Here is a 27,887-nt window from a genome sequence, read left to right as displayed (position 1 = left end):
TGTGGGCTGGTCAAGGTGAGCGGTCTATTTCTGTTCATGTGTTCGAATATATGAAGAAGGCATGACGCTCCAAAAGCGAGACCATACACGCACATTCAGCAACGACTACACTCATACCATCTTGTACACATTACGATTTTCGCATCCACCAGAATACTGCTTCTTCGATTGGCTGTTCGCGGCAATTGAACACCTCTTTATCCGATTCGCTGTGAACTTCCCCGCTTCGCCAAGGCTTCCGACATGGTTCACATCTCGCGCGTTGTTCTGGGAGCAATCGCAGTCTTCCTCACACACATCACTATTGGAGCGGCTACAACTGGGCCTGCTGTCTCTCTCCATCACAGGATGGCTACCAATGACGAAGTGGGAACTGGATTAACCAGCCGGATCGATTCGGCCAACCCCGTGGTGAAATCATCATGCGCCATCTCAAACGACAAAGGAACCAAGGGAGATACATGCCAGCCGGATCCAAACGACGCCACTCCAGTAGAGACCGTGGAGACTACTAAGCGTGCCAAGAGAGACGAAGATACTTCTAGAGCCTATCTCCTCAGCACCATTCACGGCATCAACAGAGCCCAATACGAAGAGTGGGCCAAGAAGACGCTGCTTCGTGACAAGAAAGGCGAAATCATCGCTCGTGATGAACTCGAATGGGTCTCTTGTGGGTACCTGAATCTTACCGACGCCGAGGCTGCCACCATTCGCCAGGACCCCATTATCAGATTCATCGAGCCAAACACTGAAGATGATGGCGAGCTGCGCGTCATCCCCCCGCAAGCCGATCCTAGTTCACTACTTCCGAGTTCACTTCATGTCAAAGCTCAGGCACTCAACCAGAGGGATGATAGTGCAGCTCATCTCAAGTTGCTATCAGCCAGGAACCAGAGAAACGACCCCACAAAGCTACCGAATTATGTGTTCGAGCCTTCACTCGGAAAAGGTCAAACAATCTACGTCCTCGATAGCGGCTATCGTAAGACTCATCAGGAATTTGATGCTTCGGAGCGCGAGGTTCGGGATCATACCGTTCCCAACCTATTAACGTTCTTTGGATTGCAACTCACGGACGAGCAACAAGGACCAGAGGATATGTATGATATCACTGGTCACGGTACTATGGTTGCGAGCATCGCAGCCGGATACGTCAGTGGTGTGGCTTCGAAAGCAAATCTTGTTGTCGTGAAGATAAAGAACCGGGCCAAGAACCCTTTGAAGCCTGATGACGAAAAACTCCTTCCACGCGGCGTTATGGACATAGCATTAGAAGAGGCCTTCCAATGGACACTGGTGGATATCAAGTACGAAAAGCTCAAAAATCCCGATCCCAATGCAAGGTATATCATCAACCTGTCGTATGGTAAGTAATGCACTTCATCAACTTCAAGAGGATTGCGCTAAAAGACCGTCCAGGATGGATCAAGGAATCAAGCCCCGGTAAGATTGCAGTTCTAGAAAATGCACTTGCGGAATTCAAGAAAGAAGGTGTCACGCTTGTTATCGCCGCGGGTAATGAGGGAGAGCATCGCACTCTGGATTCCCTCATACCGCAAACCTATGGCACCGACGATAGGTTTGAAATGATCACTGTGGGTGGCGTGGACCAGACCGGGAAGTATTACGCACAGACAGTCCAAGGCAAGGGCCAAGGCGGCCAAGTCGATGTATACGCCGACGCGGTTCAAGTTATTGCTGCGAAGCATGATGACAAAGATTCTAAGGATGACTCCACTGCGCCAGTTGATGGAACTTCCGCTGCGGCACCAGCCATAGTAAGTATTTGGCGACATCTCCAGCCCAGCACAAGACACTAATGACGGAAGGCCGGGCTCGCTGCATATCTCTTCAGCATCCCGGGACTAAGCAGCAACTGGGGCGACGACACCGCACCGGCAGACATGAAGAAGTTCATGTTGAAGAACTCTGAAGTCAGGAACGACAATCCGTTCAAAGAAGGCGAGAGATATCCTACATCGCCAAAGCCCGACAAGGACAGCCTCAAAGTACCATACAATCTAGCGCAGAATACGTACGATATCTTCCTTGCCTCAAATCGTCACAAACTAACTCGGCCACAGACTATGCGATCTTCCTGATGCGGCGGTCAAGCGTTCTCTCTTCACAAAGCGAGCCCCAACACCCGAGAAGTCGGTTCCAGGCCGCCCGATCATCGAGGGTGGCGAGGTCGTCAATGAAGATCTGAAGAATGTTCGTCACCTTCAAATCCCTACGAAGACCATGAATTAACAATACCCCAGGAAGTTTGCAACGTCCACAATCGCCCCGCTCCCGAAACCGAGCCAGAACCCGAGCCAGCACCAGAAGCACCGGCACCACCCCCAAACACTGCGGCCTGCAAGGTTCTCAATCAAGGCCTTGGCGGCGGGAAATGGGAGGTCACTGGATCTGGTTGGGGTGACGAAGCTTCGCTCAAGGATAAGTTTGGTGACGATGAGTTCAGCTACACGGGTGGGGATTCTTTCACGGCTAAGTTCGTGAGTGTTATGAAGGCGGGTGAGGTTGAGAAGGTTGTGAGGGAGATGTCAGGGCTTGGCGATGTTACTTGTACTTTGGGATGATTGACATGGGAGGATGGCGCATACGAGGGGTTGGTATGGATGGCGAACGAGGCGTTTGGAACGTGGGCTGCGCTTCTGCCTGCATGATTGGGAACGATGTTTCGTCAGGATATGCTATCACTGTCCGCAGCCCTATCGAATGCTCACGAGCTCTTCTTTCATATACTGGTTTGGGTTCGTGACTTGGTGACATGGCTGCGTGAATACCAACTTTTGAAACGAGGAAACACATCAGATCTTCGAACTGGCTTTTTTGACATTGAGCACTAGAAAAGGCATCGGCGAATCTCTCAGAGACATGCGTTGTGTTGAAGATTACTTTGGTATAATCGCCTTAGAACTCCGTACTCCATGATCAGAATGTGTCAGAAGAGATCGAAGCGGCAGATATTTATACAGCATAGGAGGTTAAGCGCACGTCTCACATGATGGCGAAACATGCCCCTTCTGGATGTCGCGCAGGCATGAATGCTTTCTGATGGGTTTTGAAGTGCTCGAGGAAACGACGCACCCGAACATGCGATAGGCCCGCTGTGTTTTGTAAAGCGTATGGGTTTCGTAGATTGGAGGTATGGAGAGGCAAGGAAAGTCTCGCGTCTTGAAGTTTATATAGTGCAGGTGGTATCATGCGCTAATCAGTATACAATTTTGGAATCATCCGAAAGTTCATTCCACATGTAAAGGTAGGGTAGTTGTTTCTTGACCGCTGAGAAGTCATATGTAAGAGCTCTGTCTTTTTCGAAAAGTGTAGTGCAAGCCACAAGTGGCGGAAAGACATGGGCGCCTGGCTTTGTGTTTTGAAGAACAGCGAAAGCGCAATTTTGATGGAAGAAGATAGAGGAGAGAAAGGGTAGCGTTTTATATCGAACGTCAGCCTACGAACGCTAGAAGGTACCACGGCAAGTCGAACGAGCATACCGCCATGCAGTGTCGTCGTATACGTTTTGATGTACCGAGTGCACACTCATGTCGACATTCGCTCGATTTTTCGATATCCAAAGTATATAGAAAGCTTTAGCAGGCAGAAAGCCGCCACATGGCGGTTCGTACTCTATCTTTAGGAAACATTAATGATTTGCTGGTGTGTTGAGAGAGATGGTAATTAGAAAACAGAAGTCTTTATAGCCGCCAGGCACCAGTCTTCCAGAAACATTGTTCGATATTCAATTCCTTTTTGTAGAGATGTAGCTGACATGTCAGATCTTGCAAGCGGAACTCGAGAAGATGAAGAGACATGAAGACATGGCCAGTTTGAGTGTGGCTTTCGGTAGCATGAACGGCGAAGGGAGGCGCACCACTCGTCATCCTGGTCATCTATGATGTTTTTGGTATGCAGGATAGCTCAAAGTGAAGTTAGTAGATAGGACACTAAGCGGCAGAAGATCTGCTTTTATACCAGCACCAACGCCCGGACTTTCCGCACCCTCGTTTGCCGGCATATACGGGTGACGTCAGATACCTCGTCTTCGCGTCACGCCTTGCGCATCTTTTGCATCGCAGATGCATCAACACAACGCGTTCTTTCTTCGCGCATCGCGTTCTTCCATCCTTTCGAGCGACGGAAGATCTGGACTGTTCGGTAATTACTGCCCCGATAACCGAGTGCGGGTTAACCCTGGACGATGCGGGGACTCCGCGTCGGCGTCATTCCTTGAAGCTATTTCCGCAACTTCTAACGTGTTTGAACTGCGGAGATGAGGCTAGCCTGCTGATGGCGTTGCTAAACCCCTTGCGACAGATTGGAGAAATGATATCTTCCGGTGGCGTTGGGGAGATGTCGGTATAAGTACTGAGCGCTTGGCGCAGCACTCACAATTGCCTGGAGTAGACACCGGTCAGTATCTTAGACACACTAGATCAGCTGCTTGGTGATTTTGGGAATCTCGTTCGAGTATGAAGTTCCAAACATCGTTACCATATCTTCTGGGTTTCAGCACCGCGGCCTCGGCGCTACCCCAAAGCCTCTCCGAAAGACATGCAGCCGCAGCTACAAGAGCAACTGTACCAACAATCTGGATTGCAGGCGACTCAACAACCGCGCCAGACGGCGGTCACAACGGTACGGAAGGCTGGGGACAATATCTCCAGTACTCATTCGGCACCAACGCGAAAGTGAACAACTCCGCTTATGCCGGACGATCCGCGCGCTCCGTGCGTACCCCCTTCCTCTACTCCCACAGCTCAAATCGAAGGGAGAAGACGGGCTAATGCCTAACTACTACAGTTCACACGCGAAGGCCGCTTCGACAGAATAGCCAAAGCCCTCCAACCCGGCGATTGGGTCATCATCGAGTTCGGCATCAATGACGCCGGCACGCTTCAAAATGGCTCTACGAGCTCAACAGGAGACAAAGGTCGGCCGCCTTGCCCTGGTGTGGGCGATGAGACATGCGAAGTGACATTCAAGTACGCCATCCGACAGCCATACTCATCAACATTGACCAACATGTTCACCCGCGCAACAGCAACGCTACGGAAGTCGTCCACACATTCCCGTCCTACATCAAAACCGCCGCCTCCACTTTCCTCTCCCTCGGCGCATCCGGCGTAGTGATCTCATCGCAACTTCCGACTAACGTCTGGGAATCTGGAAGTTACAGCTTCACGCCCGGAAGATTCGCCTACTACAATATGTATGTAACACCCGACCGACCACATCAATATCAACTATCTGCGATTTTAAGAGGTAGCGAATGAGTCTAACTAACATTCGACACAGGCTATCGGCCATCGAACTAGGTGGCCCAGCATCACATGTGTATTTCGTGCAGCATGGAAGTTACGCAGCGCAAGCGCAAAAGCTGTTGGGAAAGGAGGTGGTGGATAAAGAGTATCCGATGGATCATACGCATACGGCGCCGTTTTTGGCGGATGTGGTACGTTTCTGTCTCCACCCGCCCATCGCGTTTTCTGTCTCCTTTTTCGAACATCTATCTCTTTCTTAGACTTTTTGTTTTGGATTTGAGGAAGTATTTGACTAACAAGAAGAACAGCACAGCCAGGCTTTTGTACTGGGGTTGAAGTGTGGCACCAGTCCGTTGGCGGGGCTAGTGGTCAATGCTACGGCGAGGATTGAGATGGAGAGGGGGAGTTGTTTGCCCGCTAATGCGACGTTGCCGATTTAGATGTCATTCATGGTCTTAAATGCGTGGTCGACTCAAGCGAGAGACATGTATGCTTCGAATCGATGATTTGGAAGGGATTCGGGAAGGCGAACGCGCAGCTCTCATGAGTTCATCGAAGCGGTGTTTTGGACTCGGCAGAACATGTAGACTGATGGGTAAAGTTTTGGTAATGCAGCACAAGATGATATGTCTCGGATAACCGAACGAGAGAAGCAGAAACGGGCATCAGGTCTTGCCTTCAGAGTTTTGGACTTCATCACTCACGTTCGTAGGTGTGTGATATAGGAGTGAGAGTAGGAAGGTAGTATAGTAGATCCAGGTGTTTTATAGGCAATGATAGAAACGGCGGCAAGCTTATTGAGAAGATTTGAGAAAGGCGAAGCGCAACTCTCATACGTTCTACACCTCTTGTTTCTTGAACTTCGCAGAACATTGGCAAGTCCTGCATTTGTTTTTGGTGAGTTGAAAAGATTGCTGCTGCGCATATGATGCTACACAGAAGAGGGAGAAAAACGAACATGGTGTTCTGGACTTGGTATTTGTAATTCATCTCCCACGTTTTGGAGTACGTGAATGCATGAAAAGAGAAAGAAAAACAGTTTCGCTGGCATTGTATACGGAACGCCATACGCCAAGATTTCGTTTCTGGGAAAATTGGAAACAGGCGAAGCGCAGAGCTCTCATAATCGAGGTCTTGAGGGTGTTTTGGAGTCTGCACAACATGGCTTGGACCTATGCCGACTTTGGCAGCATGGTAAGGTCGCCTCTGTGCAGAGTCGATGCAACAGGAGAGAAGAGCAGGAAAGGCCATGGGTCTCAAAGCTTGAGCTTTTGGAATCCACCTTCCACGTTTTGGAGTACGTGAATGTAGGAGGAAGGCCAAAATGGAAAGCTCCCTGGCCATTATATATGGAGACCCAGAGACCGGGTACTACTTCCAAGGGACTTTGAAAGCAGAGTATTCATGGCATGCTAGGAGTTTGGTCTCTGTTTGCCCGCACATTGGGGGACCGAAGGGTATTTTGGTGACGCGGCGAGATCACCGTTTTTGAGACTCCCGCGACAGAAGAGGAGAGCAAGTCACCCATGTGTACTGGTAGTGTGTCTTTTGAAGAAGCAGGACTCATAACCTGAAGCCTTGTAGTTTTTTAGAGTAGAGAAGAGGAACATAGTACTATGAAACGTAGCGGAGGACCAGGTACAGTTTCAGCAACACAAGAGGAGAGCAGAACGCCCATTTGCTCGTGTCGTGACGTTTTATAAACCATAGGAATTATGACTAGGAGTGCCGATGTTTTAGAGTACAAAGAAGGAACGTGATAACCATTTGTTGTGAGACATAGCGGCCGAATAAACAGGTATGATCTCGTTGACACGAGAGCAGAGCAGACCGCACATGGCCTTCGGTCTCTCGGCTTTAAAGAACCAGGAATCATGGTTGGGTGTAGGTCCTATTTTAGGGTAGAAGAGAGGAATGCGGTAATGGTTTAAGACACAAAGAAGAGAAGCAGCATGTTGAGAATGTGCGAGTATTTTCAAGTAAGACGAACGCACGACTGCCATCAGATGCGAGAGAGAAGTTTTCAATCTCAGACACACATGTGTCTGTCTCGGTGAATTTTCAGTTGTACATCTTTTGATGCGCATGTGGATGTATTGGGAAAGAAGGCAAAAAGCCAGACGCCAACATCAATACGTCGAGTTAAGCTTTCGAGAAAACCGACTGGTTGTTTTGGAGTGTTGGAGAATACGTGGAGAGGTGCAGCGTAGTAGATGTTTTATATAGAAGGCCAAGAGACCATATGGAGCTTCATGATGAGTTTAGAAAAGGCGAAAGCACAGCTCTCATCAACGTCCGATATATCGATTTTGGGCTCTCGGACAGACATCGCGTGAAACGTTGTTGTTTTGGATATGCGTGGCTTGTCGTCAAATTTTCGAAGGAGAAACCGGCGGCGGCGGCCATACATTGATGGAATCTGGATTTTTTTGGTAACGGGGGCTCACATTGTTGGAGTGAGAGAAGCAAAGTAGAGAAGTAGAAGCGCGCCGTCGTAGAAGTTTTATATGGAAAACCCGAGACATAGAGCGTTTTGGAGAGGCGAGCCCACCGCTCATGGATAGGTATACCGGTGATGTTGGGATTCGGACAAACATGCAGCTGATGTATATGTTTTTCGATGTTTTGGAAAAACATGCAGTGGTGGACGCCGAAATCTGGACACATATGATGAGGCGGTCATGGCTTTTGGAGAAAGCGGAGGCAGAGGCGGTCATGAATCGTGTTCATGTTTATTTTGGTAATGCAAACCCGCGGTTTGATGTAGAGAAGCAAAACAAGAGTAGAAGGGAGGAAAGATCTTATAGGCACTGCCAAAATCACAAGAGTGAAGTAAGCCGAAAGCGGGAAAGGCGTGAATATCGTACATCACATGTACGACTTCCAAGATCTTTTGATGATGACAAATTGGTATCATTACGCATTACTTTCTTTCTCAATCATCCATCCACCAGCTATCATACAACATCCTCATCTTCTCAACTAATTACATGGCTCATAGGCCTCATCCAATAACTTTACATGTTGACAATGCTACGGTAGCATCGGCACATTTAACTCCTCATCCCTCATCGCACAGACTTAACCAGCCTGGTACAGACCAAGAGCAACAACGTGAGGGTTGATCATGCTCAAGTTGAAGGGAGTCAAGAACGGGTTGGCATCAGTCAGCGCAACGAACATGGTACCGTTGACGGATGGGTCACCCTCGTAGACCTCAGCAGCGGGCTGGTATGTGAAACCAGTGTTCTCGCCGGTGACCTCAAGGGGCGTGTATGTCAAGTTCAGCTGGCTGACCCAGGCAACGTACGCGGGGGCGCCGGCACTGGTATCCGTGACGTAAGAGTTGTTGGGGCCGACAGCCTGACCGGGCTTCTCCCAGGTGAAGTTGATCTTCTTGCCGGGGAAGGACAGGGGTTCGCTGTGGTTGCGCGCGATGGCAGGGCCGCAGGAGTAGCCTGGGTGCTCAGTGCCGTTGATGTTGACGCAGGACTCATCGGCGGGGATGGTGGAGTCAGAGGGGTCAGCGATGCGGTCGCCAACTACCTCGTGGGGCTTGGTATCGTTGGGCGAGAAGCGGTTGGGGTTGGCCTGGTTGTCGATGAGCAACGTGGGGAAGTTTTGCCATGCGAGACGAGTTGTGTTCTCAGGGCACGAGCTGATGTAGGGTGCCAGGTAGGTCCATGCCCAAGACTGCGGGATACCGGTCTCGAACCATACGGGCTGGGGCGCAAGGCCGAGCATTTGGCGGAAAGACATTTGCTGGCGGGCCTCGGTGGCAATGGACTGGGAGAGGAGGGAGGCAACCTCGCGGGAGTCCAAGTGGGCGAGGAAGCCCCAGACGCCAGACTCGCCCCAGCGGGTGAGCTTCTGGTTGAAGTCGATGAACTCGCGGACGGTGCGGTAAGGGTAGTTGTAGGTGCACTGGGGAGGAGCAGTCTCGCCGAGCATGTTGGTCAAGAGGGTGGCGTGGCCACTCTCTTGCTGGGCCATGAAGGCAATGTAGGCGCGGTCCTCAGCAGTCAGACCAGCGTCGAGGAAATCCTCTGCGGAGAAGATGGCGAGACCGTTGTTGAACAGGTCGAGTTCGATCCATTCCTGGTAAAGACCCAGGGTGATGGACTCGTAGTCGAAGTCGCTGTTCACCATGTAGCGGGGCTCACTGCCGTTGGTACCGAGACCACCAGCGGGCGTATAGGGAATAGGCATGGGGTTCTGGGGCTTGCCATTGGTGTTGTAGTAGGTAGCAGTGGGGTTTGGGGGCATGGGGACGATGGCAGTGCCGATGGTAGTAGGCGCCTTAGCAGCTCCAGTGGTAGTGGGAGTGCCATCGAATGGGCCATGGCTGGTTGCGCCAGTGACATCTGAACTCCTTCGGGGAGGAGCTGAGCCAGGTGCGGTGGGGATGGCAGCAACCTGAGAGTCAGGACCGAAAACCGAAGCGGGTGTGGCAGCTGGCGTGAAGGTAACGGAGAAGCTGGCATCCGCGTTGGTGTAGCCTGGGACATCTTCAGTCGGCTTAGCAGCGCTGTAGCCGTCCTGGGGCGCAGGAGCGGCAGCAGCGAAAGCTGCGAGGACCGAAGTGGTGAAGAGGCTCTTGGTCAACATCTTGAAGTCGATTGTCGGGTCGAGGTGTTGTGCGGCTGGGACAATGGACGGCGTCTGTAATGGTTATATACGCGCATCGCGCATCAGTGACCGCATCGCGTCAACGCTACTTCCTACTGATTTCACATCGATGACCACAAGCGTCGCCGCCGAAATAGGTTTAACACCTATGATTTCATGACTGAACGGATGCGGTAGTGCAAGCCGCGAATATCGAAAAGTCGGCCACGACATGGGAATCTCGGGATTGGCATCGGGAAGACATTTCGGACGAATCAGAAGATGCGCTGCTGAATCTTGCCTGCTCTGTGCTCCTCAATGCCTGCTGGAAAAACTGGGCGCTGCGTGAACGCGTGCGTACAGGGGGCGTGTTTTCCGCGATTTGCCGCGTGCAGACAACGTGACGACGTGATGACATGGTGGAGCGTTTAAGTTTTGAGCCGCTAGTGCTCCCGCCCCGCAAGAGATCAACAACGATAATTAACAAAACCGGGTTCCTTCCAAGGCTTCGGCGATGTCGCCAGTGCTCTTTGGGAGTAGCTTAACGCTTAAGCATACACCCGGTCTACATTTCTTGCTGAGAAATCTCGACCGGTACATCCAGATACTCGCCCCCGCGGAGCGGCCAACCCAGCAATTCAAATCGCACTGGCACGGGAGCCCCAGGCTCGGGTAAACATCAGAAGCTGCAGGTACAGAAGCAGGCCCATCTCCGCTTGGCCGCTTACCGATGCGGCCATGTGAGCGCGCTCCATGCATGCTGCAGCATGTGGATCGTAGATGTGGAAAAAGCTCTGGCCGCAAAAAAATAACGTGCATCTGCGATATGGACAAGGAAGATGGGTCATTACCGATGCAGCTTGCATGTCTACCCCTTACCTAAGCACATCGGACGATGACGTTAGATCTGCGCAACGCGCGCCGATGTTTGACGAACGGCGAACATCATCGGTGCCACGCGAGATGATTATTGGAGAGGTGCGCGTAAACAACGCACAGCGCACATACAGTTTGTGGAGCGATAAACGTGCGAGCTGGGATGCAATAGTGCAACTGGTATTATTCGCTGATGATTGATTTATTTCGCGCGCGACATCGGACCCCAATTCTCCCTGGGCGCGAGCTGGTAGCGGACGTATTTGCCCCTGTCGTGATCCTTACCAAGCTTCTCGTCAAAGTTGACCTCGAACTTGGTGTTGAGGTAAGCTGGCAGATCTTTTGCGGATGTCGTCGCCGAATCATCGCCGCTGTTTTCTCCATTGCTTTGCGCTCCAGGCGCCGGATCGGCCGGTACTTGAGCAGGTGCTATGTCGGCAGTTGTCGTTTTTGTGTACCCTGTTGCGTTGGACTTTGCGAGAATGGCGGCGCCTGGGCTTCCTGCTTTGGGCAGATTCTTCAGCGGCGCTCTTTGCCGCACCCATTCGAGCATAATGTGCCAAATGTCCTTCCACGATGCGTCGGTCTTGATGGAGCCAGGTTTGCAATGGCTCATCGTCACCCTAAACCCCGCATGTCGTAGCGCACCACGCATGGCCGCCAACGGCGGCGCTGAACAGTGAACTATCTTCGCTACCGAACTTGGGATGATGAAAAATGGGTGGTGGTCTACCTCTGCAGGATCGGACTTCGGAATGAGGGGATCTAGGACCTGAGTCTTTCCCCCATTTGACTTGTCCAGCTTGGTGCCAAATGTGATCTCCTCCAATGCTGTATGTAGCATTCCTTCGATACGGTCCGTTGTCGCGTACGTCTGCTTGTCAACTTCGTTTAGTTGCGCTAGTACTCTTTCGATAAAACCGACATTATGCAGCGGCCCGCCGTACATTGGTCCTGACAGGTGGGTCTTGTGGCCGCAGTGCTCGCAGTGTTGGTCCGCGGAGGGCCCTTGTGCAAAGCCGTGCTTGTACATTGGGTCGCCGTTCTTGTTCTTCAGCACTTTGTTGCGAGCAAGGAACTGGGTAGTCCATGCACCGCAGCCGCTTTCGCAATGGTAGACAAGCATGGTCTTGCCGGCGAGGAGCTTGACGTCGGTAGGCGCCTTGCGCACTCGTACAAATACTCGTATATAGTAGTCGATGGAGAGAGACAGTAGTGGCTCGATAGCCATGCCATATCGACCAGCCGAGGTTGCGATGGCGTGTAGAACCAGGCGTAACCCGCCTTCGTGGCAGGGCTCTCCCTTGAATGGCAGTCCACCATACTGTGAGTAGGTTTTCTCGAGGTAGCCGTGTGACGCGAAGATGGCGGAGTCGGTGCAAGTTACACACAGTAATCCATCGTCGTTGATGGCTTGTATGGCCGCGTCGATGAAGGGAGCGGCAGTGCCGTATGGGTCAAGGTCAATGACATCGTAGCCTTTCTTGTCGCAATAGCTGTACATGTAGGCTATGGCATTACCAGTCTTCGCTGTTACCGTCTCCTCGAGCTTATTGTGCTTCACGTTGAGCTTTATTGAGTCGACAGCATTCTGTGACATGTCGTTTGCTGTAACGGCGGTTGCAAATGGGACCTCTTTCGCGAAACGTAGGGCACGGAGACCGGTCGCGGATAGGGCATCGAGGATACGGAAGGAAGGTCTCCAGGGCGTCGGTCCTCCATTCGCACCAGTAGCGTCGTCCTGGTCATCTCCACCTTCTTCTTCTTGCTCGGCGGCACCGTATTTATCTAATGTCTTCTGCCTCTTTGGGTGGACCGCACCTTCTTCACCATTAGCCTCTACAAGCTTCCTCTTTTTAGACAGACTTTCATCTGTGGCAGGAGCCTCAGTCTCACCATTCCCACGATTCGTAGTATCTCCCGCCGCCCGTTCCGCTTGTATCCGCTGTCGCGTGCGTTCCCTCTTCTGTTTGAATTGCTCGTGCTTCTTCAGTTTCCGTTGTATTGAGTCCAGGCCGAACGTCTTGATCGCAAGTACAGTCAAATCGCGATTGAACTGCTGGATGGGATTGTAGAAGACTTGTTGCTTTGCATGTTCCTCTTTGGATAGCCTTGGGTCGGTGGACGTGGGGATGTCATGGGGGACGAGAATATGCGCGAGGCCTTCCTTGATGGTGGTGTATTCTTTGCCGTCGTGGCTTATATGTTGGTCGGCTTGCGGCGTCGCATCAATAGTCTGCACAGTTGCGTCGGTCATGGGGACGTCGGAGGAAGCCATGGCGAGGGAGGTGTGGAATGCGCGTGGGATAGAGCTACTGGTTGCCCATGCTCTGCGGGGAAGGCGTGGAGGGACTCGGAAGGCGCGTGAGCAGCGTGTCCAGACTAGAATGGAGGCCAGATTGGAGGTGAGTGTAGAGGTCGATCTAAATCCGGCAATAGTCGTGGCTTGAGCAAAGAGTCACGGCGCATCCACGGTTCTGTCGCGTCGAGCTCCAAATTTTTGGCTTCGGAGTTAAGCTTAAATTTAGCGTCACCGCGCGACTTCCCCGCGTCGCCTGTCACGACTATCACTACTCAATGTATACAGCGAGTATACTAGATGCACATTGTCGTGATACTAATGAATCGGCGCACAGAATGGTGCTATCGATATACCAACATTAACATGCAGCAAACAACATCCAAAGCGTGCATAGTGGTTCCGCATAGACCAATGGGTGAGTGGCTGCCTGGAGAGGGCTGAGACTCCTGCTCCGCCTCACCGGCCCCTTGAACGCCTCATTCACACCCAAGTATCGTCTTTCCCTCTTCATCTCAATCGCGATTTCTATCACATTACTCTCTGCGTATTTTCCTTTGATATTTCTTCGCACGCTCGAGAACATACACCATGGGCAGACCTTCCGATCCCCCACCCAGCTATCGCGACGACCCAGACGCCGTCTCACTCCACACCACCCCAGACGACTACACCTACGACGATGCACCCGAGATCCTCGGCCTTCCGCCTTCCTACACCGACAGTGAAGCAGGTACCAGCAATGTACCCGCATCCTCGATCCCCATCCACCACATCGCGCCCCCAACCACATCAACGAACCACGCCAAACCCTCTTTCAAGAACGGAAACCCCGTCGTAAATACCACGATAAACGTCCAAGACCCGCTCTACGACAAGGACCCCGCCGCTCTCGAAAACTCCATCCGCCTCCTCGCCGAAGCCGCCCCAACACCCCTCATCTACATAATGGGCACGCACCGCGAAACCACCAAGAAGAATAACGAGACCAAGTCGCGCTGCATAACCGACTTCCGTCTCGTCATAAACCTGTCCAAATACATCCATGCGCACTACATTGCCAACAACTTCGGCACCATGTCCCTCACGACGGCTGAGAACAGCGAGAAAACGCACCGCGGCACGATTCTCAAGTGTAGGGCACCAGGCGCGAAACAAGATATTGAAGTTGGTGGTGCTCAGAAACCGGGCTTGACGGAATGGTGCCATAGATACTGCGCCTCCCCCCGCGCACTTCGTATCTTCCGTGTGCGGCGCGACGTCACGGGTCTGGACGAAGCATACCTGCGCAGCCGCATCGAAGGCATAGTCCGATCCACAAACTACCGCGGCAACATCTCCATAACCTTCCCCGTCGAAGACGCAAACGTCGATTTCTACACGTCCCACCGTGTGAATGCTTGGAGGCTGAAGACATGGGTGCGATGGGTCTTCTACTTGACCTTCCTGTGGATATTCAGCTGGCCGATCTTGTTCTTCGCAACGCGGCGCTGGAGCGTTGTTCGAGCTGAATGGCCGTTTTCGCGAACGAATAGTATGGGGAGGAAGGAGTATACGACTGTTAGTGAGGAGGAGTGGATGGGTGAATGGCATGTGGCGATTAGGAGACTGGTGTTGGAGAGATATGAAGGCGAGGCGAGTGAGGAGATGATGAGGGCAGTTATGCAGAGGAGTGAGGATCCGCCTGTGCCTGGGACGTTTAGGAGTGGGCATGTAGGTGTGGACAATGCGGTGGGTGTCCTCACGCAGGGCTTCCAGGTTGCGAGGGCTTTGAGCAACGGGGAGGGAGTGGGGAGGGTAGGACAGAGTGGGTGGGGCTATGATTATTGATGAGTGTGTTGGCTCAGATGGTAGGATGGCGTTTGGGTAATCTACAATATTCGGATCTTATTGCTGTTGGTGACATAGATACACGGAAATCCGTTGACTATTTCATATTATCATACAACTGCTACCACAGTGCTCTCATAGAACAGTCAGGTGTCTACACTCTTCGATTGGGGACTGTTCAGACTCTCCATGTTTCCATGGAATTGACCATGTGATACGATGGCTACAGCAAACCTATCCGATCTCTGAGAGTTTAAGAAGCGACTAACACGATCACTCTCGCGCCCATCTACCACATCGCAGAGCGTACGATGGCAACTCATCACCAACCAGACCCATCTCTCAGTGAACCTGACATCACAACAGCTCTGAACATTCTCACAAGCCTGACGGAAGCCACATTAACGAGCGATTGGCCATGTTTCAGTCACGCTCGCGCCACTTTCATATGGCATCTAACACCCGCACAGTCCGACGAGGTTATTAGGAGAATCTCGGATCTCAGCCGATCTGAACGGCCTGGATACCCTACATTAGAGCAATTGAAGAAAATGATATCAGAGCAAGTGCGCAACTTCAAATCAGAGCAGGGGAACACTCCCACAACTGCGCATCAAGCACGCTACGAACACCCTTCCGTAGAAAGCGATGACGAATCTCAATCGGACAGAACAGAAGGGGGAGTTTCTTGAAATGGGAGGTAATTAGGACGTAGTAATGGCACATGCTTGAACATCACGGGGATGTTGGCTCGGATTTTAGAATGGCGTTTGGGTTATGTTCAAATCCCTGATTGTTTCTCGTAGCGGCGTATCTCGCTACTCTAAATCGTTGGTTTTCTGATATCACACCTAGAATATCGATGTATGTAGTCAGTCTATTCCTCACGCGGTTCATGTATGGGACATTTTGCCTTTCAACGTGAACATAACAGTGGCGTCCCGAGGTCGTTCAAAGAGCCAACTGCCTGCATTCTTCGATTGAGGCAACCCACATGTTTACGGTTTGTAGTTGATTCGATCTTGTAATCAGATGATTTCAGCAAACCTGAACGATCACACAGGCTTAAAAGCGACTAACACAATCAGCATCCTCCTTTCGCTCAATCACATCGCGCAGCGTAAGATGACGACATTTTATGACCCCGAATCACCCCTCAAGGTTGCTCGCATCACAGCCTTCTTAGACACACTGCTCAGTTTAACGGAAGCCGTAAACATAAGTGAACTCCCATGCTTTCTAAATGCTCGCAACGCCTTTATAGAGCAGCTAACTGACGGGCAGCTCGACCATATCATCGGTAGAATCCTACAGCTTGATCTTACGCTGAAGGGCAGGTATGCCTATCTGGATTGGTTGAGGGGGTATCTCGACTATGAGGAACGCGTTGACTTCAGCGAGTGTGAGTGCCATCCCGGAAATTTGACTTCATGCTAATCTTGTTTGTGTACTTTAGTGAGTACAGGAGGGCTTATGCACAAATTTGCTGACCATTGGGAGCTTATTGACGAGAAGCCTGGCAAGGATCAGACTTGGAGGAGGAACGTCAGGGTTGCTATACTTATAGGTATGCTCGGCGACTGCGTTGCATCCGGCATATTCGATTCGACGCGTAGTAAGTCTCTCGCGGAAGATGATATGCGGTACGAACTGATGATTAGCAGCATATGAAGGACCTCAAAAAACTGTGATTGAGATGCATGCAGCGATAATCATGAACAGAATCAGGAACAAAGCGGTGGCAAACATAACGAAAGATTCATGGCGTCAGCTGTTTAGCAATCCTGCACTCCAGGAGCCGGGCAATACCTCATCCGAGCAGACAGACAGCCGTGTGTCCGGGCAGGATAATAGTTCTGCATCCGAGCAGACGCGGGATTCTGCTTCGGAGCAAACGCACTCTTCTGAGGTTGTGCAGACGGACAACCAAGCAGGCTACGAATTTCAGCCCGCTGAAGTTGATGAGGGCGCTCCACCGAACTGAAGAGATCGGAGTCTTTCTTGACATAGAAGCTATGTAGCACGTAGCAATGGCCGCATGCTTGACGGACGTACCGACAGTTTCGTTGTAGCAGTCTAAACATCAGCATTAAGTCCTTGTACAATCGTCTTCGCCTCGTCCTGCAACCTCTTGACCAAACTTCCAGCATCCTCAACACTATGCACTAGGCCTATCGCAGCCCCAGCATACGTAGCCAGCCTTCCCTCCGGACCCCACCCTGCATCACCCGACTTCTCAGCCTTTTCATGAAGCTTCTTCAGTTCCTCGAACGGAACACCTGCTTGGTAATCATGCCAGCTCTTGTTCGTAATACCGCGCGGGCTATACTGCTCTGGCCAGCCCACCGTACCTCGCAGATGATTGTACAGCATAGTCTTCGTAGTGCTCTGAGCACCATCCGTAGCGCGTACAACTTCGTTTTGATAGCCTTTGCTGATCCGCGCTTCGGTAGATGCAAGAAATCGCGTACCCATAGCCACACCCTGTGCCCCAAGAGCAAGTGCAGCAGCTACACCGCGACCATCGGCGATGCCTCCAGCAGCTATCAGTGAGATACCAGACTCGCGGATGCCATCTGCGACTTCAGGGAAGAGCGTCATGATGCCCATGCCGTCTGTGGCTCTTCCGTGGCCTCCTGCTTCCGCACCTTGGATGACCAGCACATCTGGCGGATGGTCGCTTTTTGCAGCTTCTAAAGACTCCTTCAGGGTCCCGACCTGGATCCATATATGGATCTCAGGTGATACCTCCCGGAGGCGCGCCGTCCATTCATCCAACTCTTCCTGCCCATGTCGAGGCGCGAACAGCCACGCAGCGCAAGGATGGTGTTCTTTCACTGCCTTGGTTGCTGAATTGAGATCCCCATTCCAGAGCTGGAATCCAACACCCACCGGTAATCGCTTTCCAGCCAGATCTGCGTCTGGGAAAGTAGAGCCTGGTACGTCCTTCAGCAGTTTGCGCAATTTCTTCAGATCCGTAGCGGTATCTTCGGGTTTCGCGCCAGGCCCAATGAATCCTAGGCCACCTGCCTTGGACACTGCAAGAGCTAGGCGCGGACCAGACATGACGCGCATTGGCGCTCCGACGATGAAGGGTGATTTGATCCAAGAGAATACATTGCTGAGATGTTTACGCGCTGCACCGGAACTCATCGCGTTGCGTATTGTGTTTCATCTAGACAACCTATTGTGACTTGAGACGAAGTATTGGAAGGTTCGTGGGTGCGTGACGAAGAGAGCCGATGACGTTGGTTCAGCACCAGCGCCCACCATCGTGGCATGCAGCTTTACATTACCTAGCCATGCTGGAAAACGATGGTACGTTTCCACGGAGAAGGCTCCTTCGTGGTGCTCGAGTTACGTCAGAGCACACGGAAAAGCACGAAAAGGACGCGCCCCAGACGCGGGCGCGTTCAGATGACTAATGAGGGGAAGGTGTCGGGCCGACTACTCATGGTAGCCGAACACACCTGCCCTCGAAGTCCCTACGACCTGCGTGGCGCTTTCGCACAGCAACCTCCATGGGTGAAAGTGCCGTAGTAATGCCGAGTATCTGATCGCAATCACCTCTTGAGCGGCTATACTGGACGCGCTTTTCCTTCATCGGCGGAGTAAATCCACTCCGCTAAGTACCCACCGGATCTTCCGGTTTACTCGTCCGAGATCTGGCACCGACAGACATACTAGTCCTACTTATTAGGTTCAGTACATATGAGAAGAAACCCTCCGCGGTGGTTTCTTGAGACATCCGGTGGGGAAAAGTTGGGCGCTGTCATTGCGTTGACATGTCAGAGATGTCAGATAGTCAGAAAGTACATAATCGTACCCTGGTTAGCCTGACAAGTAGCAACAATATCCTAACTCCGCACTACGTACCCCATGCGACTATCAGTTAGTACGACCGTATAGACCGTATTGCGTACATTTCATGGTCCTGGCCATGTATCTGGATTCTAGGCAAGTTGAAACCGGACGAACAAACGGCACCGCTCTGTTGATTTATATGTCCATGAATGGTAGGATAGATCTTACATCTCATCATCATCACCTTACAACAGCACATTCATCAACAGCAAAAGCCTCAACTCATCAACATGCCCATCAAAGTAGGACTCATCGGCCTCAGTTCCGTCACTGGCGAAATCTCCGCCAGTCCAGGAGACAGCTGGGCAGCCAGGTACATACACTACTTCCCAATCCCCAATCTCAATCCCAACTGACCCACGCACGCAGTGCTCATCTGCCCTACCTGTTGGCCTCACCGCACTACGAAATCACCGCCCTCTGCAACTCCAGCGTTTCCTCCGCCCAAGCCGCTATCAAACGCTACAACCTGCCCCCAACCACCAAATCCTACGGCAGCCCCGACGATATCGCCCAGGACCCAGATGTCGACCTCGTCGTCTGCTCCGTCCGAGTCGACAGACACTACGCCTTGCTCATGCCCAGCATCAAAGCAGGAAAAGACGTCTTCGTCGAATGGCCCCTCGCATCCAACCTGTCCCAAGCCCAGGAAATGCACGCCGCAGCCCAGAAAAGCGGTTCCAAGACAATCGTCGGTCTGCAATCTCGCTCCAGCCCCTTCATCCGCAAGATGAAGCAACTCGTCGGGGACAAGACCATCGGTGATGTCCTCAGTTCCACGTTGACTTTCGAAATGGGATGGCCGGGCGACGTTGAACCCCCCGCCAACGACTTCATGACCAAGAAAGAGAGTGGCGGGAGTTTCCTCAGCATCATCGTTGGCCATACCGCGGATGCCGTGTTCCACGCTCTGGGTGGCCTGGAAGAGTGTTCCGCGCTATTGACGACACGCTGGCCAGAGACAAAACTGCTCAAAGCAGATATGAGTTTCGACCGCGTCGCCAAGCGCGAGACGCCCGATCACGTCATGCTGCAAGGCATTCTCCTTAACAACTCCGCGCCCATCTCCATGGCTTTACGCCATGGCAAAACCTTCAAAGACACCCCCGGTCTCGTATGGCGCGTTTTCGGCACGAAAGGTGAGATTCGATTTACTTCTGCTACGATGCTGAATCTTGCTATGGGCGGAGAGAAGATCGAGGTGTATGATCATGAGACGGATGTTGTGGAGATGGTGGAGGTGGAGTATGACGAGGTGGTCAGGGAGTTGACGCCGATGGCGAAGAATGTGGGCATGTTGTATGAGGGGTTTGTTGAGGGGAAGAGTGTGGAGGAGGGGTTTGTGGATTTTGCACAGGCGGTGGAGTGGCATGCGGCTATTGACCAGATGGAAAAGGCTAGTGAGGGGAGGAAGTGGGTGAAGATAGTGGGTTGAGTGGCATGAGACGGCGAGCAGAGTGTTACAGTGAGGTAGGTAGAAACAGAGCACATTCATTCAGAGTCCATGGTCTTTCGTGTGAGCGGATAATGCGCATATACATTGACTTCAAGTTCTGTCTAGACTAAACCTCCCCACCCTCACTTCCCTCCACATGGTGTCCAAAGAAGCCCACATGTCAACCGCCATAATCCATAAACAATCATAAAGTTATCAGCCAACCTCAAAGTCAGCCGCGCTAGCTAGCGCCATGCTCAAACAGCATTCATTTGCATGAAGGGTATCCAAACCTTGCTATCCAAAATCAGAAAAAGCAAAAAGCAAAAACGACCCCTCAGAAAGTTGGCCGCCCAGAATCATCAGAATCGTAAAACCACCAAACTTTTAATAAGCTTGATAAAGTCCCTGCCGCATATGGTCAGGAACAATGTTCTTCTACTCTCGCAGCAAGCCGCCAATGCCGAGACCTACACCTTGATCGACGCGTCCGCGCTTCGGCGGACTTGTCTGAGTGCGGAGATCCGCTGTCGAGGGCATGCGGCCGCGCTTTAGCTCGCCGGCACGTGTTAGACCGGAGCCTTTCTTGACTTGGCCGAAGATTTTGCTTTGGACGAGGTTGGTTGGCTGGGCTGATGGTGGGGCAGACATCATGCCTTTGGTGGGTGGTGCTCTTTGCAGGAGGTTGCGTGCCATTTGGCTGGCCTGGGATTCGGGGACTTCATCTTCCTCGCGGTCGGTGAAGGCTTCCTCTTCGTCGACGCTGGAGGCGGTGATGGTGGAGTTGCTGCTTTGGCGACGGGTGTTGGATGGCTTGGCTTGGTAGTGCGCTGGTGGTGCAGATTGGGGGATGTTGGTTGGCACGAAAAGTGGCGGTGTGCGGGGTACCTGAGGGTAGGCAGCTCTGCGGTTCGGGGTCTGTGGCAGCGATGACATGGACTGCGCGCCGCGCTGGTGACTGAAGCGTGATCTGGGTGCGTGTTGCCTGATGGGGGTGGTGGGCGCAGTAGCGACCTCCTGACTCAGCATCTTGTCGGCTAGGAGAAGAGCTTCGAAGTTGTTCTGACTTCTGCTTTCCTCGGACAGAGCAGGCGGCACACGGTTGACGCGGTTTCTGGGAATTGGCTGATGAGGTGTGCCATAATTCGACCGCGGTGAAGACTGTTCGATCTGCTCAAGAAGAGGTGCGATGTGGTCGCGATTCTTGCGGATTCGCGTCTTCAGGCGGTCATTCTCATCCAGCAGGCTAGCAAGTTCGCCTTCGCGGTGCTCAGTGAGACGTTTTTGCTGCTCAAGCATGTCGCGCAGCTCCTCATTCTCACTCTGCAGCATCTGGTTCTGACGGCCCATCTCTGACAGCAGGACTGCATTGGCTGCATTTGCGGACTCTTGGTAGGTCTGCTCTGGGGTGACCATGTTGTTGCGGCGCTTCTCTTCAGCTTGCTGCAGAACGTCAAGCTCTCTCTGAGCCATGGCTAGCTCGACAGCCATGCGGCTGGCAGACTCCTGACTCTCCATTACAGCCATGTTGTACTGAAGCTTGTAGTGGGCTGCGGAGAGTCGCATGTCGCGTAATGCATTGGAGATGGTGTTGACCATGGTTCTCAGCTCCTCAGCAGAAGCACTGTTGACTTGGTCCTGCGGGTAGAGACCTGCACCCATGTCTGTCAAAGCAGACGGCTGATTGGGCAGTTTGCTAGTTGGTGGGGGAGACGTGAGCTGTGGAGTCGGGGGAGTAGGCGTCCTCATGACTGTACGCATGTTTGGGATCTGAGAAGAGGGTGGAGGGGTCATGGAAGAGGTAGTCCGGGGTGCGGGGGAGGTAAACTTGTGGTCTGGGGATGCAAGTTTTGACATTGCGAGCGCTGCCGACTCAGCGGGCGATGGCGAACAAAGCTTGGGTGGTGTTTCGGGTTGTGCGTTCTCAGTCGTAGGCATCAACGAGTCCTGGTACTGCGTTCCGTGGGACTCCATTCTGCCTCAGGCGCAATTGGCCCAAGCAGTGCGACACACGTCAGGAAGATATGGAGGCGGTGTTTGGTCGAGAAGAATTGCGCTTTGTCCAGTCCAACTGTGACACGCGGGGGGAGAGGTGTCAAAGAGCTGGGGGAGCTGGCGTGGTGGGCGACGCGGTAGAGGTGACGAATACGATACGGTGGGTGCAGGGGTGCGCGTCGATGCGCGTTTGCCAAAAAGAAGTCGCGGGGGGTATGCGACCGTGATAGCGTGCAAACGGCAGCGAACAGGTGTTTGCAGAAGACAGGGCGCTCGTAACGGGTGTGTTGGGTGTGTGGGTGACGATGTCGTCGGTGCGGAAGGCGCGTGGAGCGAGGTTGAGGAAGGACCCGCCGGTCGTCCCTGCTCAATACCAACCGGCGCTAGGCCCGACCTGTCAGCGCAACAGAAACATGGCTCTCCCTTTGGTTTCACGGGGCAACGGTCGCTTCCCGCTCGCTCAGACGCCCCTCTGCACCCGGCGCGGAGAATTGGTTCTCGAAAAGCAACCTGGCGACAAGTGGAGGACCCTTAATCTGGTTGGACGTGTGTTTCGCCTGTGCCGTCTTGCATGAACGACTTCCCAACCCTTAGGCGTTGCATCGTATAGCGCGCTGTCTGACAGCATCACCATGGACCAGTCCTCGTCCATTCCGCGCCCGTCTGGGATCCCACGGCCGGCACCGGCTTCGCGACTCCCTGTGCTCAGGCCGTCCAACAGCCACTCCCAGCTGCGCGCGCCCGCCTCGACGGAACAATTGCGCAAGAAGCCGTCGCTGTCGTCCATATCGCGGCCGACCACGTCGACGCTGCAGAAGAAGACGTCGAGAGCATCCCTTGCTTACTCCAGCAACCCCCTGACGGCCTCGAGCCCTGTGCCTGACAATACAGCCTCCAAACGCTCATCCATCGCGCCCTCGTCGAACCGCAGGGCGAGCGGCATTCCCAACTTCGGCTCAAGGCGGACCTCGACCGCCGCCTCAAGTACCAGCGATGCGCCCGTCTTCAAGCGGCCATTTGCCCGTCCACCGTCGCGTCAGACGAATGCATCGCGCTCATCCTCGATCGCACCCACCAAGGAAGATGATACACTGGGAAGCCTAGAGGGCTTTAGGTCAGCCTCGAGGGCATCCTCGCGGGCAAGCTCGAGAGCCGGATTCCGTGACAACGACCCCGAACCGGAACATGCGGACTCAGCTATCGACGATTTGTCCAGTCCCATCAGTCCTGTGAAGCCGGAGAAGAGGAAGGGTCGCCCATCGCTCTCAGAACGGACGGCAGAGACTCTGTCCAACCTGCCATCCTCGCCAGCACCCGGCAAGGGAAGACGTAGATCGAGCTTCTTCAATGCCGACAACAGCATGGCCCCTCCGGTGCGACCCGGATCCGCCATGTCGAACAGCAACGGCAGCAGGCCATCTACGAGTGATGGTGCCCCGCACCCAATACCAGCTACACCCAAGCGGTTCGGTGCTCCCTCCAACAGACTGTCTATGACTGCACCTGGAAAGAGAAGCGTTAGTGCAAATGTTAGCACACCCGCTGCAACACCAAGCAGACGTACATCGATGCTACAGCCTATGTCGACTGTCAAGAAGCAGCCATTGGCTCCGACACAAAACCTACAGAACACACCTAAACCGCGTCCGCTGACGAATAGCAAGAGTCTCACGGGCATGCGAACACCCCGATCTCGGCCGTCCCTGAACAACGTCTTCGGTCAGGCGATATCACCGCCCGGCACTGCTACATCCTCACCAGCCCGAGATACTCCGGTCAAGAAGACACCTGATACCGTTCGAAAGGTTCCAAGCTCTTCAACTGCCCTGCGCGATCAAATTGCGAAAGCAAGAGCGGCGAAGAAGGCAGACGTCGAAGAAGCACCAGCTGAGGCCCCGCCGAAACCTGCCAGCTCGTCCAATGCCCTGAGAGAACAGATCGCAAAGGCTAGGGCAGCTGCGAAGCAGGCAAAGGCTGAGCCGGTGAGGAACAGCACTCCACCGACCGATGTTATCGTGCCCGATCCTGCCGAGATTGCGACCTTTGACTTTGGTCTCGATGACGATCCCTTCAACCAGCGCCCCAAGGGTGGCAAGTCTGTACTGCGCAGACGTATCGATACCGCCCGATCAGATGGCCGCCTCAACATCGCTGCGATGGGACTGAAGGAGATTCCTGACGACGTACTTTCCATGTACATTTACGACCCCAACGATACCAAGGTGGCCTGGGGCGAGGTAGTAGACCTGTCCACTATCCTGGCTGCAGACAACGAGCTTGAGATTCTTCCCGACAGCATGTTCCCTGATGTATCAGTTGAAGACATGATTGATTCGGATGAGGCTGGACCTCAATTTGGAGGTGTGCAGAGCATCGACTTCCACGGCAACATGTTGCGAGAGTTGCCCGTAGGCCTGAGACGACTCACGCAGCTCTCGAAGTTGAACCTTGTAAGTCGCACTATCAGTAAAATCTACCAGATCCTGTAGCTAACATTGCCTAGTCGCGGAACAAGTTGCCTATGGAGATGTTGGACGTCATCGCTCAGATTCCCACCTTGAGGGAGTTGAAGCTGGCAGAAAATGATCTCAACGGAGACCTCTCATCGGCGATATGCGATCTCACAGCATTAGAGGTCCTCGAGCTGCAATCGAACAAGTTGACAAGCATACCGGCAGACATGCAGCGTTTGGCGCAGTTGCGGACACTTAATGTGTCAGACAACCAGCTCCGATCCCTCCCTAGCGAAGTCTTTTCTGCAACCCTTGTCGAGCTTCAAGCGTCGAAGAACCGTTTGGAGGGTACACTCCTCAGCCTGAGCTCAGTTCCTCATCTACAGGAACTCAACGTCTCACAAAACTCTCTCACGTCTCTGTGCGATGGCGATGTGGTTGTATTGCCTGCTCTCAAGACGCTCAATGTCTCCACGAACAGACTTACGTCGTTCCCTGAAGTATCGACCTGGATCAGTATGACGACGCTGCTAGTCGGCGAGAACAAACTCTCAACCTTACCAGAGGGTTTTGTGACGCTTCAACAACTACGTACTGCAGACTTTACGGGCAACGATATCACTCAGCTTGATGAGAAGATTGCCTTGATGGAACATCTAGAACATCTCACAGTCGCAGCGAACCCGTTACGTGATCGTAAATTCCTCACTATGGGCACCGATGATATCAAGCGCGATCTGGCATCGCGACTACCAGCTGAGGTCTCAGCCGACGTGGATGACGAATTCGAGAATGGTGTCGCAGAAGAGGCTCAGCCGAAGTGGCAACTTACACCCTCGGGCACACTAGACCTCGCGGACAAGAGTATGTCTGAACTAGAGATGGATGAAGTCACCATGGAAGTCATGGTCAACGGACTGCGTCAACTGCATCTGCAGCGCAACAAGTTCGAGATCATTCCTTCTATAGCGGCGCAGTTCGAACACTTGACATTACTCGATCTGTCTAGGAACAGCATCGAAGTTCCTCTGTCAGCACCCATCGAGCTTCCCCAGCTGCGCGATCTCCGTCTCGCCAGCAACAAGATCAACTCTCTGACGCATCTGACAACATACCTCACTGCGCCTCTCCTCGTAACGCTGGACGTATCGATCAACCGCCTCGCCGGTGCTCTTCCGACGCTCCACGTCGCCTTTCCTGCGCTCACCACCCTCCTCGCATCCGACAACAGGATCTCCGAGGTATCGCCCGAAAGCTTGCACAACCTTAGGATTGTGAACCTGGGCAACAACGACATCGAGCGTCTGGAACCGCGAATTGGATTGCTGCAGGGCACCCTGACAGGCTTTGAAGTGGAAGGCAACAAGTTCAGGGTACCTAATCGACAGGTCCTGCAGAAAGGCACTGACGCTGTTCTGACCTGGCTCAGAGACAAGATTCCCAGGGAGAGTTGGACGAGTGCGCAGAGTTCCAACACCGAGTTCTTCGATGCCGACGATGGTGGTTTTTGATTCTTGAGTTTTCTTATTAGGGTGGTGGTTTGAAGGTTCTTGTTGTGCTGGGTTTGGTCTAGAAGGCACTTGTGCGGTTTCACCTCTTTTTGGATACATTTTAGCGTTTTGTAATGTCTTCGTGTACATTGTGTGCTCACTACAGTGGAGTACTATAGGGATGTTTAGATTATTGTGTTCAGTTTGTTTCGAATGGATGTCGCGATACTTCCAAAAACTACCGTTCCCAGTCAATCGTATCAGAGTGATCAAGTTTCTCATCATCGTTGAGGAAGTAAAGTACCCAGTACAGCGATAAGAATGATGAGTATGCTCAAAGTAACCACACTCAATCGACCAGGACACCACGGTAACTTTCGCGACAGAAAACTGTGTTCCAGCAGCGGGTCGTCATGGGTGTTGCAGCGCAAGCCGATCTATCACGCTAGTGTCGGCGTCGGCAAAACGTACCGCCGAGAACTCGGTTGGCCCACTAGCGCTAGGAAGACTGTCGAAATTGGCGAGCGAACTTCAAGATTTCTTCCTCGACAGCCGTACGATAACTAACCCACAGGTCAGCCATCGAGGTACGTTTACCATCTCCGGAGCGCGCAATCGAACGAGCGCAATCAATACGAACTCGCCGTCGACACTGCGCGCTTCCATACACCCCCACGAGCGAAGGACGAAGGCTGATTAGGGCAGACAATCCGACACAATGGCGATCAAGCACAACCAGCAGATTCAGAAGAACCATTTCCACAAGGACTGGTGAGTTCGCGATTGGGACAATGGGCACGTTGATGACATTGGGCTAACATTCTCCAGGCAACGCTACGTCCGCTGCCACTTCGACCAGGTAATTCCCCTCTCACGTCGCTGAGAGTAGTGGCGCCTGTGTTCAGATTTCTGACAGTACGATAGCCTGGCAAGAAGAAGTCCAGACGCAATGCTCGCGTTGCCAAGGCTGCGAAGGTAGCCCCCAGGCCCGTCGACAAGCTCAGGCCCGTCGTCCGCTGCCCTACCATCAAGTACAACCGCCGTGTCCGCCCTGGCCGTGGTTTCTCTCTTGCTGAGTTGAAGGGTATGTTACTTTACCCAATCGCGCAATGCGCTCCTAACACATAGCAGCTGCCGGTATTCCCCGCAAGTTCGCCCGCACCATCGGTATCTCTGTCGACCCTCGCCGCCAGAACCTCTCCGAGGAGGGCCTCAAGGCCAACGTCGAGCGCCTCCAGGAGTACCGCAAGCGCCTCATCCTCTTCCCCCGCCGCAACGGCAAGACCAAGTCTGGTGACGCTTCCGCCGAGGACGTCAAGGCCGCCAAGAGCGCCGACAACCTCGTCCAGTCCACCGCCGCTGCTCTGCCCATCAAGAACGTCGTCCAACTCGAGGAGGGCCCCATCGGCAACTACGAGGCCACCGAGAACGCCTACCGCAAGCTCCGTGATGCCCGCTCCGAGGCCCGCCTTGTCGGTGTCCGTGAGAAGCGCGCGAAGGCTAAGGCCGAGGAGGCCGACTCCAAGAAGAAATAAGCTATTCACTGAAGTAGCTGCTTGGTTCTTTGCTATGGCTTACGACAATACAAAAGTCAGGATTACGATTCGGCAATGGGTATTCCCAGCGTGGGCTTTCCCAGCATGGGCGGCGTCATGGTTAGGTCTGTCAAAATAAATGACAGCATGTGAATGATACCTAGTTTTGCAAATGCAAGCCGTGCCTCCCATTCATCTATTCGTCGTTTCTTTCACTCATTTTCTCAGAACA

General features: G+C 53.0%; 10 protein-coding genes across 10 annotated transcripts; 6 read left to right on the top strand and 4 right to left on the bottom strand.

The window, feature by feature from the left end:
• Positions 1-348: 348 nt before the first annotated feature.
• On the top strand, positions 349-2,585 carry J4E78_002663 (uncharacterized protein; the record flags this gene model as incomplete). Its single annotated transcript, XM_049363309.1, has 5 exons — positions 349-1,366; positions 1,420-1,778; positions 1,830-2,035; positions 2,085-2,214; positions 2,265-2,585. The coding sequence occupies 5 exons, from the start codon at positions 349-351 to the stop codon at positions 2,583-2,585; spliced, it is 2,034 nt and encodes a 677-aa protein (XP_049225901.1).
• Positions 2,586-4,478: 1,893 nt separating this feature from the next.
• On the top strand, positions 4,479-5,710 carry J4E78_002662 (uncharacterized protein; the record flags this gene model as incomplete). The annotated part of the gene is made up of 5 exons (XM_049363308.1): positions 4,479-4,736; positions 4,810-4,991; positions 5,051-5,218; positions 5,305-5,461; positions 5,579-5,710. 5 exons carry the CDS (start codon positions 4,479-4,481, stop codon positions 5,708-5,710), a joined length of 897 nt encoding a protein of 298 aa, XP_049225900.1.
• Positions 5,711-8,351: 2,641 nt separating this feature from the next.
• J4E78_002661 (uncharacterized protein) lies at positions 8,352-9,878 on the bottom strand (the record flags this gene model as incomplete). The annotated part of the gene is made up of 1 exon (XM_049363307.1): positions 8,352-9,878. The coding sequence occupies one exon, from the start codon at positions 9,876-9,878 to the stop codon at positions 8,352-8,354; it is 1,527 nt and encodes a 508-aa protein (XP_049225899.1).
• A 1,078-nt stretch (positions 9,879-10,956) lies between these two features.
• On the bottom strand, positions 10,957-13,032 carry J4E78_002660 (uncharacterized protein; the record flags this gene model as incomplete). Its single annotated transcript, XM_049363306.1, has 1 exon — positions 10,957-13,032. The coding sequence occupies one exon, from the start codon at positions 13,030-13,032 to the stop codon at positions 10,957-10,959; it is 2,076 nt and encodes a 691-aa protein (XP_049225898.1).
• Positions 13,033-13,644: 612 nt separating this feature from the next.
• On the top strand, positions 13,645-14,883 carry J4E78_002659 (uncharacterized protein; the record flags this gene model as incomplete). Its single annotated transcript, XM_049363305.1, has 1 exon — positions 13,645-14,883. The coding sequence occupies one exon, from the start codon at positions 13,645-13,647 to the stop codon at positions 14,881-14,883; it is 1,239 nt and encodes a 412-aa protein (XP_049225897.1).
• A 2,076-nt stretch (positions 14,884-16,959) lies between these two features.
• On the bottom strand, positions 16,960-17,958 carry J4E78_002658 (uncharacterized protein; the record flags this gene model as incomplete). Its single annotated transcript, XM_049363304.1, has 1 exon — positions 16,960-17,958. The coding sequence occupies one exon, from the start codon at positions 17,956-17,958 to the stop codon at positions 16,960-16,962; it is 999 nt and encodes a 332-aa protein (XP_049225896.1).
• A 1,019-nt stretch (positions 17,959-18,977) lies between these two features.
• J4E78_002657 (uncharacterized protein) lies at positions 18,978-20,182 on the top strand (the record flags this gene model as incomplete). The annotated part of the gene is made up of 2 exons (XM_049363303.1): positions 18,978-19,060; positions 19,117-20,182. 2 exons carry the CDS (start codon positions 18,978-18,980, stop codon positions 20,180-20,182), a joined length of 1,149 nt encoding a protein of 382 aa, XP_049225895.1.
• A 438-nt stretch (positions 20,183-20,620) lies between these two features.
• J4E78_002656 (uncharacterized protein) lies at positions 20,621-22,156 on the bottom strand (the record flags this gene model as incomplete). The annotated part of the gene is made up of 1 exon (XM_049363302.1): positions 20,621-22,156. One exon carries the CDS (start codon positions 22,154-22,156, stop codon positions 20,621-20,623), a length of 1,536 nt encoding a protein of 511 aa, XP_049225894.1.
• Positions 22,157-22,809: 653 nt separating this feature from the next.
• On the top strand, positions 22,810-26,141 carry J4E78_002655 (uncharacterized protein; the record flags this gene model as incomplete). The annotated part of the gene is made up of 2 exons (XM_049363301.1): positions 22,810-24,627; positions 24,681-26,141. 2 exons carry the CDS (start codon positions 22,810-22,812, stop codon positions 26,139-26,141), a joined length of 3,279 nt encoding a protein of 1,092 aa, XP_049225893.1.
• Positions 26,142-26,838: 697 nt separating this feature from the next.
• J4E78_002654 (uncharacterized protein) lies at positions 26,839-27,655 on the top strand (the record flags this gene model as incomplete). The annotated part of the gene is made up of 4 exons (XM_049363300.1): positions 26,839-26,891; positions 26,949-26,979; positions 27,045-27,204; positions 27,252-27,655. The coding sequence occupies 4 exons, from the start codon at positions 26,839-26,841 to the stop codon at positions 27,653-27,655; spliced, it is 648 nt and encodes a 215-aa protein (XP_049225892.1).
• Between the last annotated feature and the right edge of the window lie 232 nt (positions 27,656-27,887).

The sequence above is a fragment of the Alternaria triticimaculans genome (genome assembly GCF_023758025.1).
Source record: "Alternaria triticimaculans strain BMP 0046 chromosome Unknown scaffold_2, whole genome shotgun sequence".
In the NCBI taxonomy this organism is placed as follows: domain Eukaryota; kingdom Fungi; phylum Ascomycota; class Dothideomycetes; order Pleosporales; family Pleosporaceae; genus Alternaria; species Alternaria triticimaculans.
The sequence above is the reverse complement of the archived record's forward strand: the minus strand, read 5'-3'. Positions and strand labels throughout refer to the sequence as shown.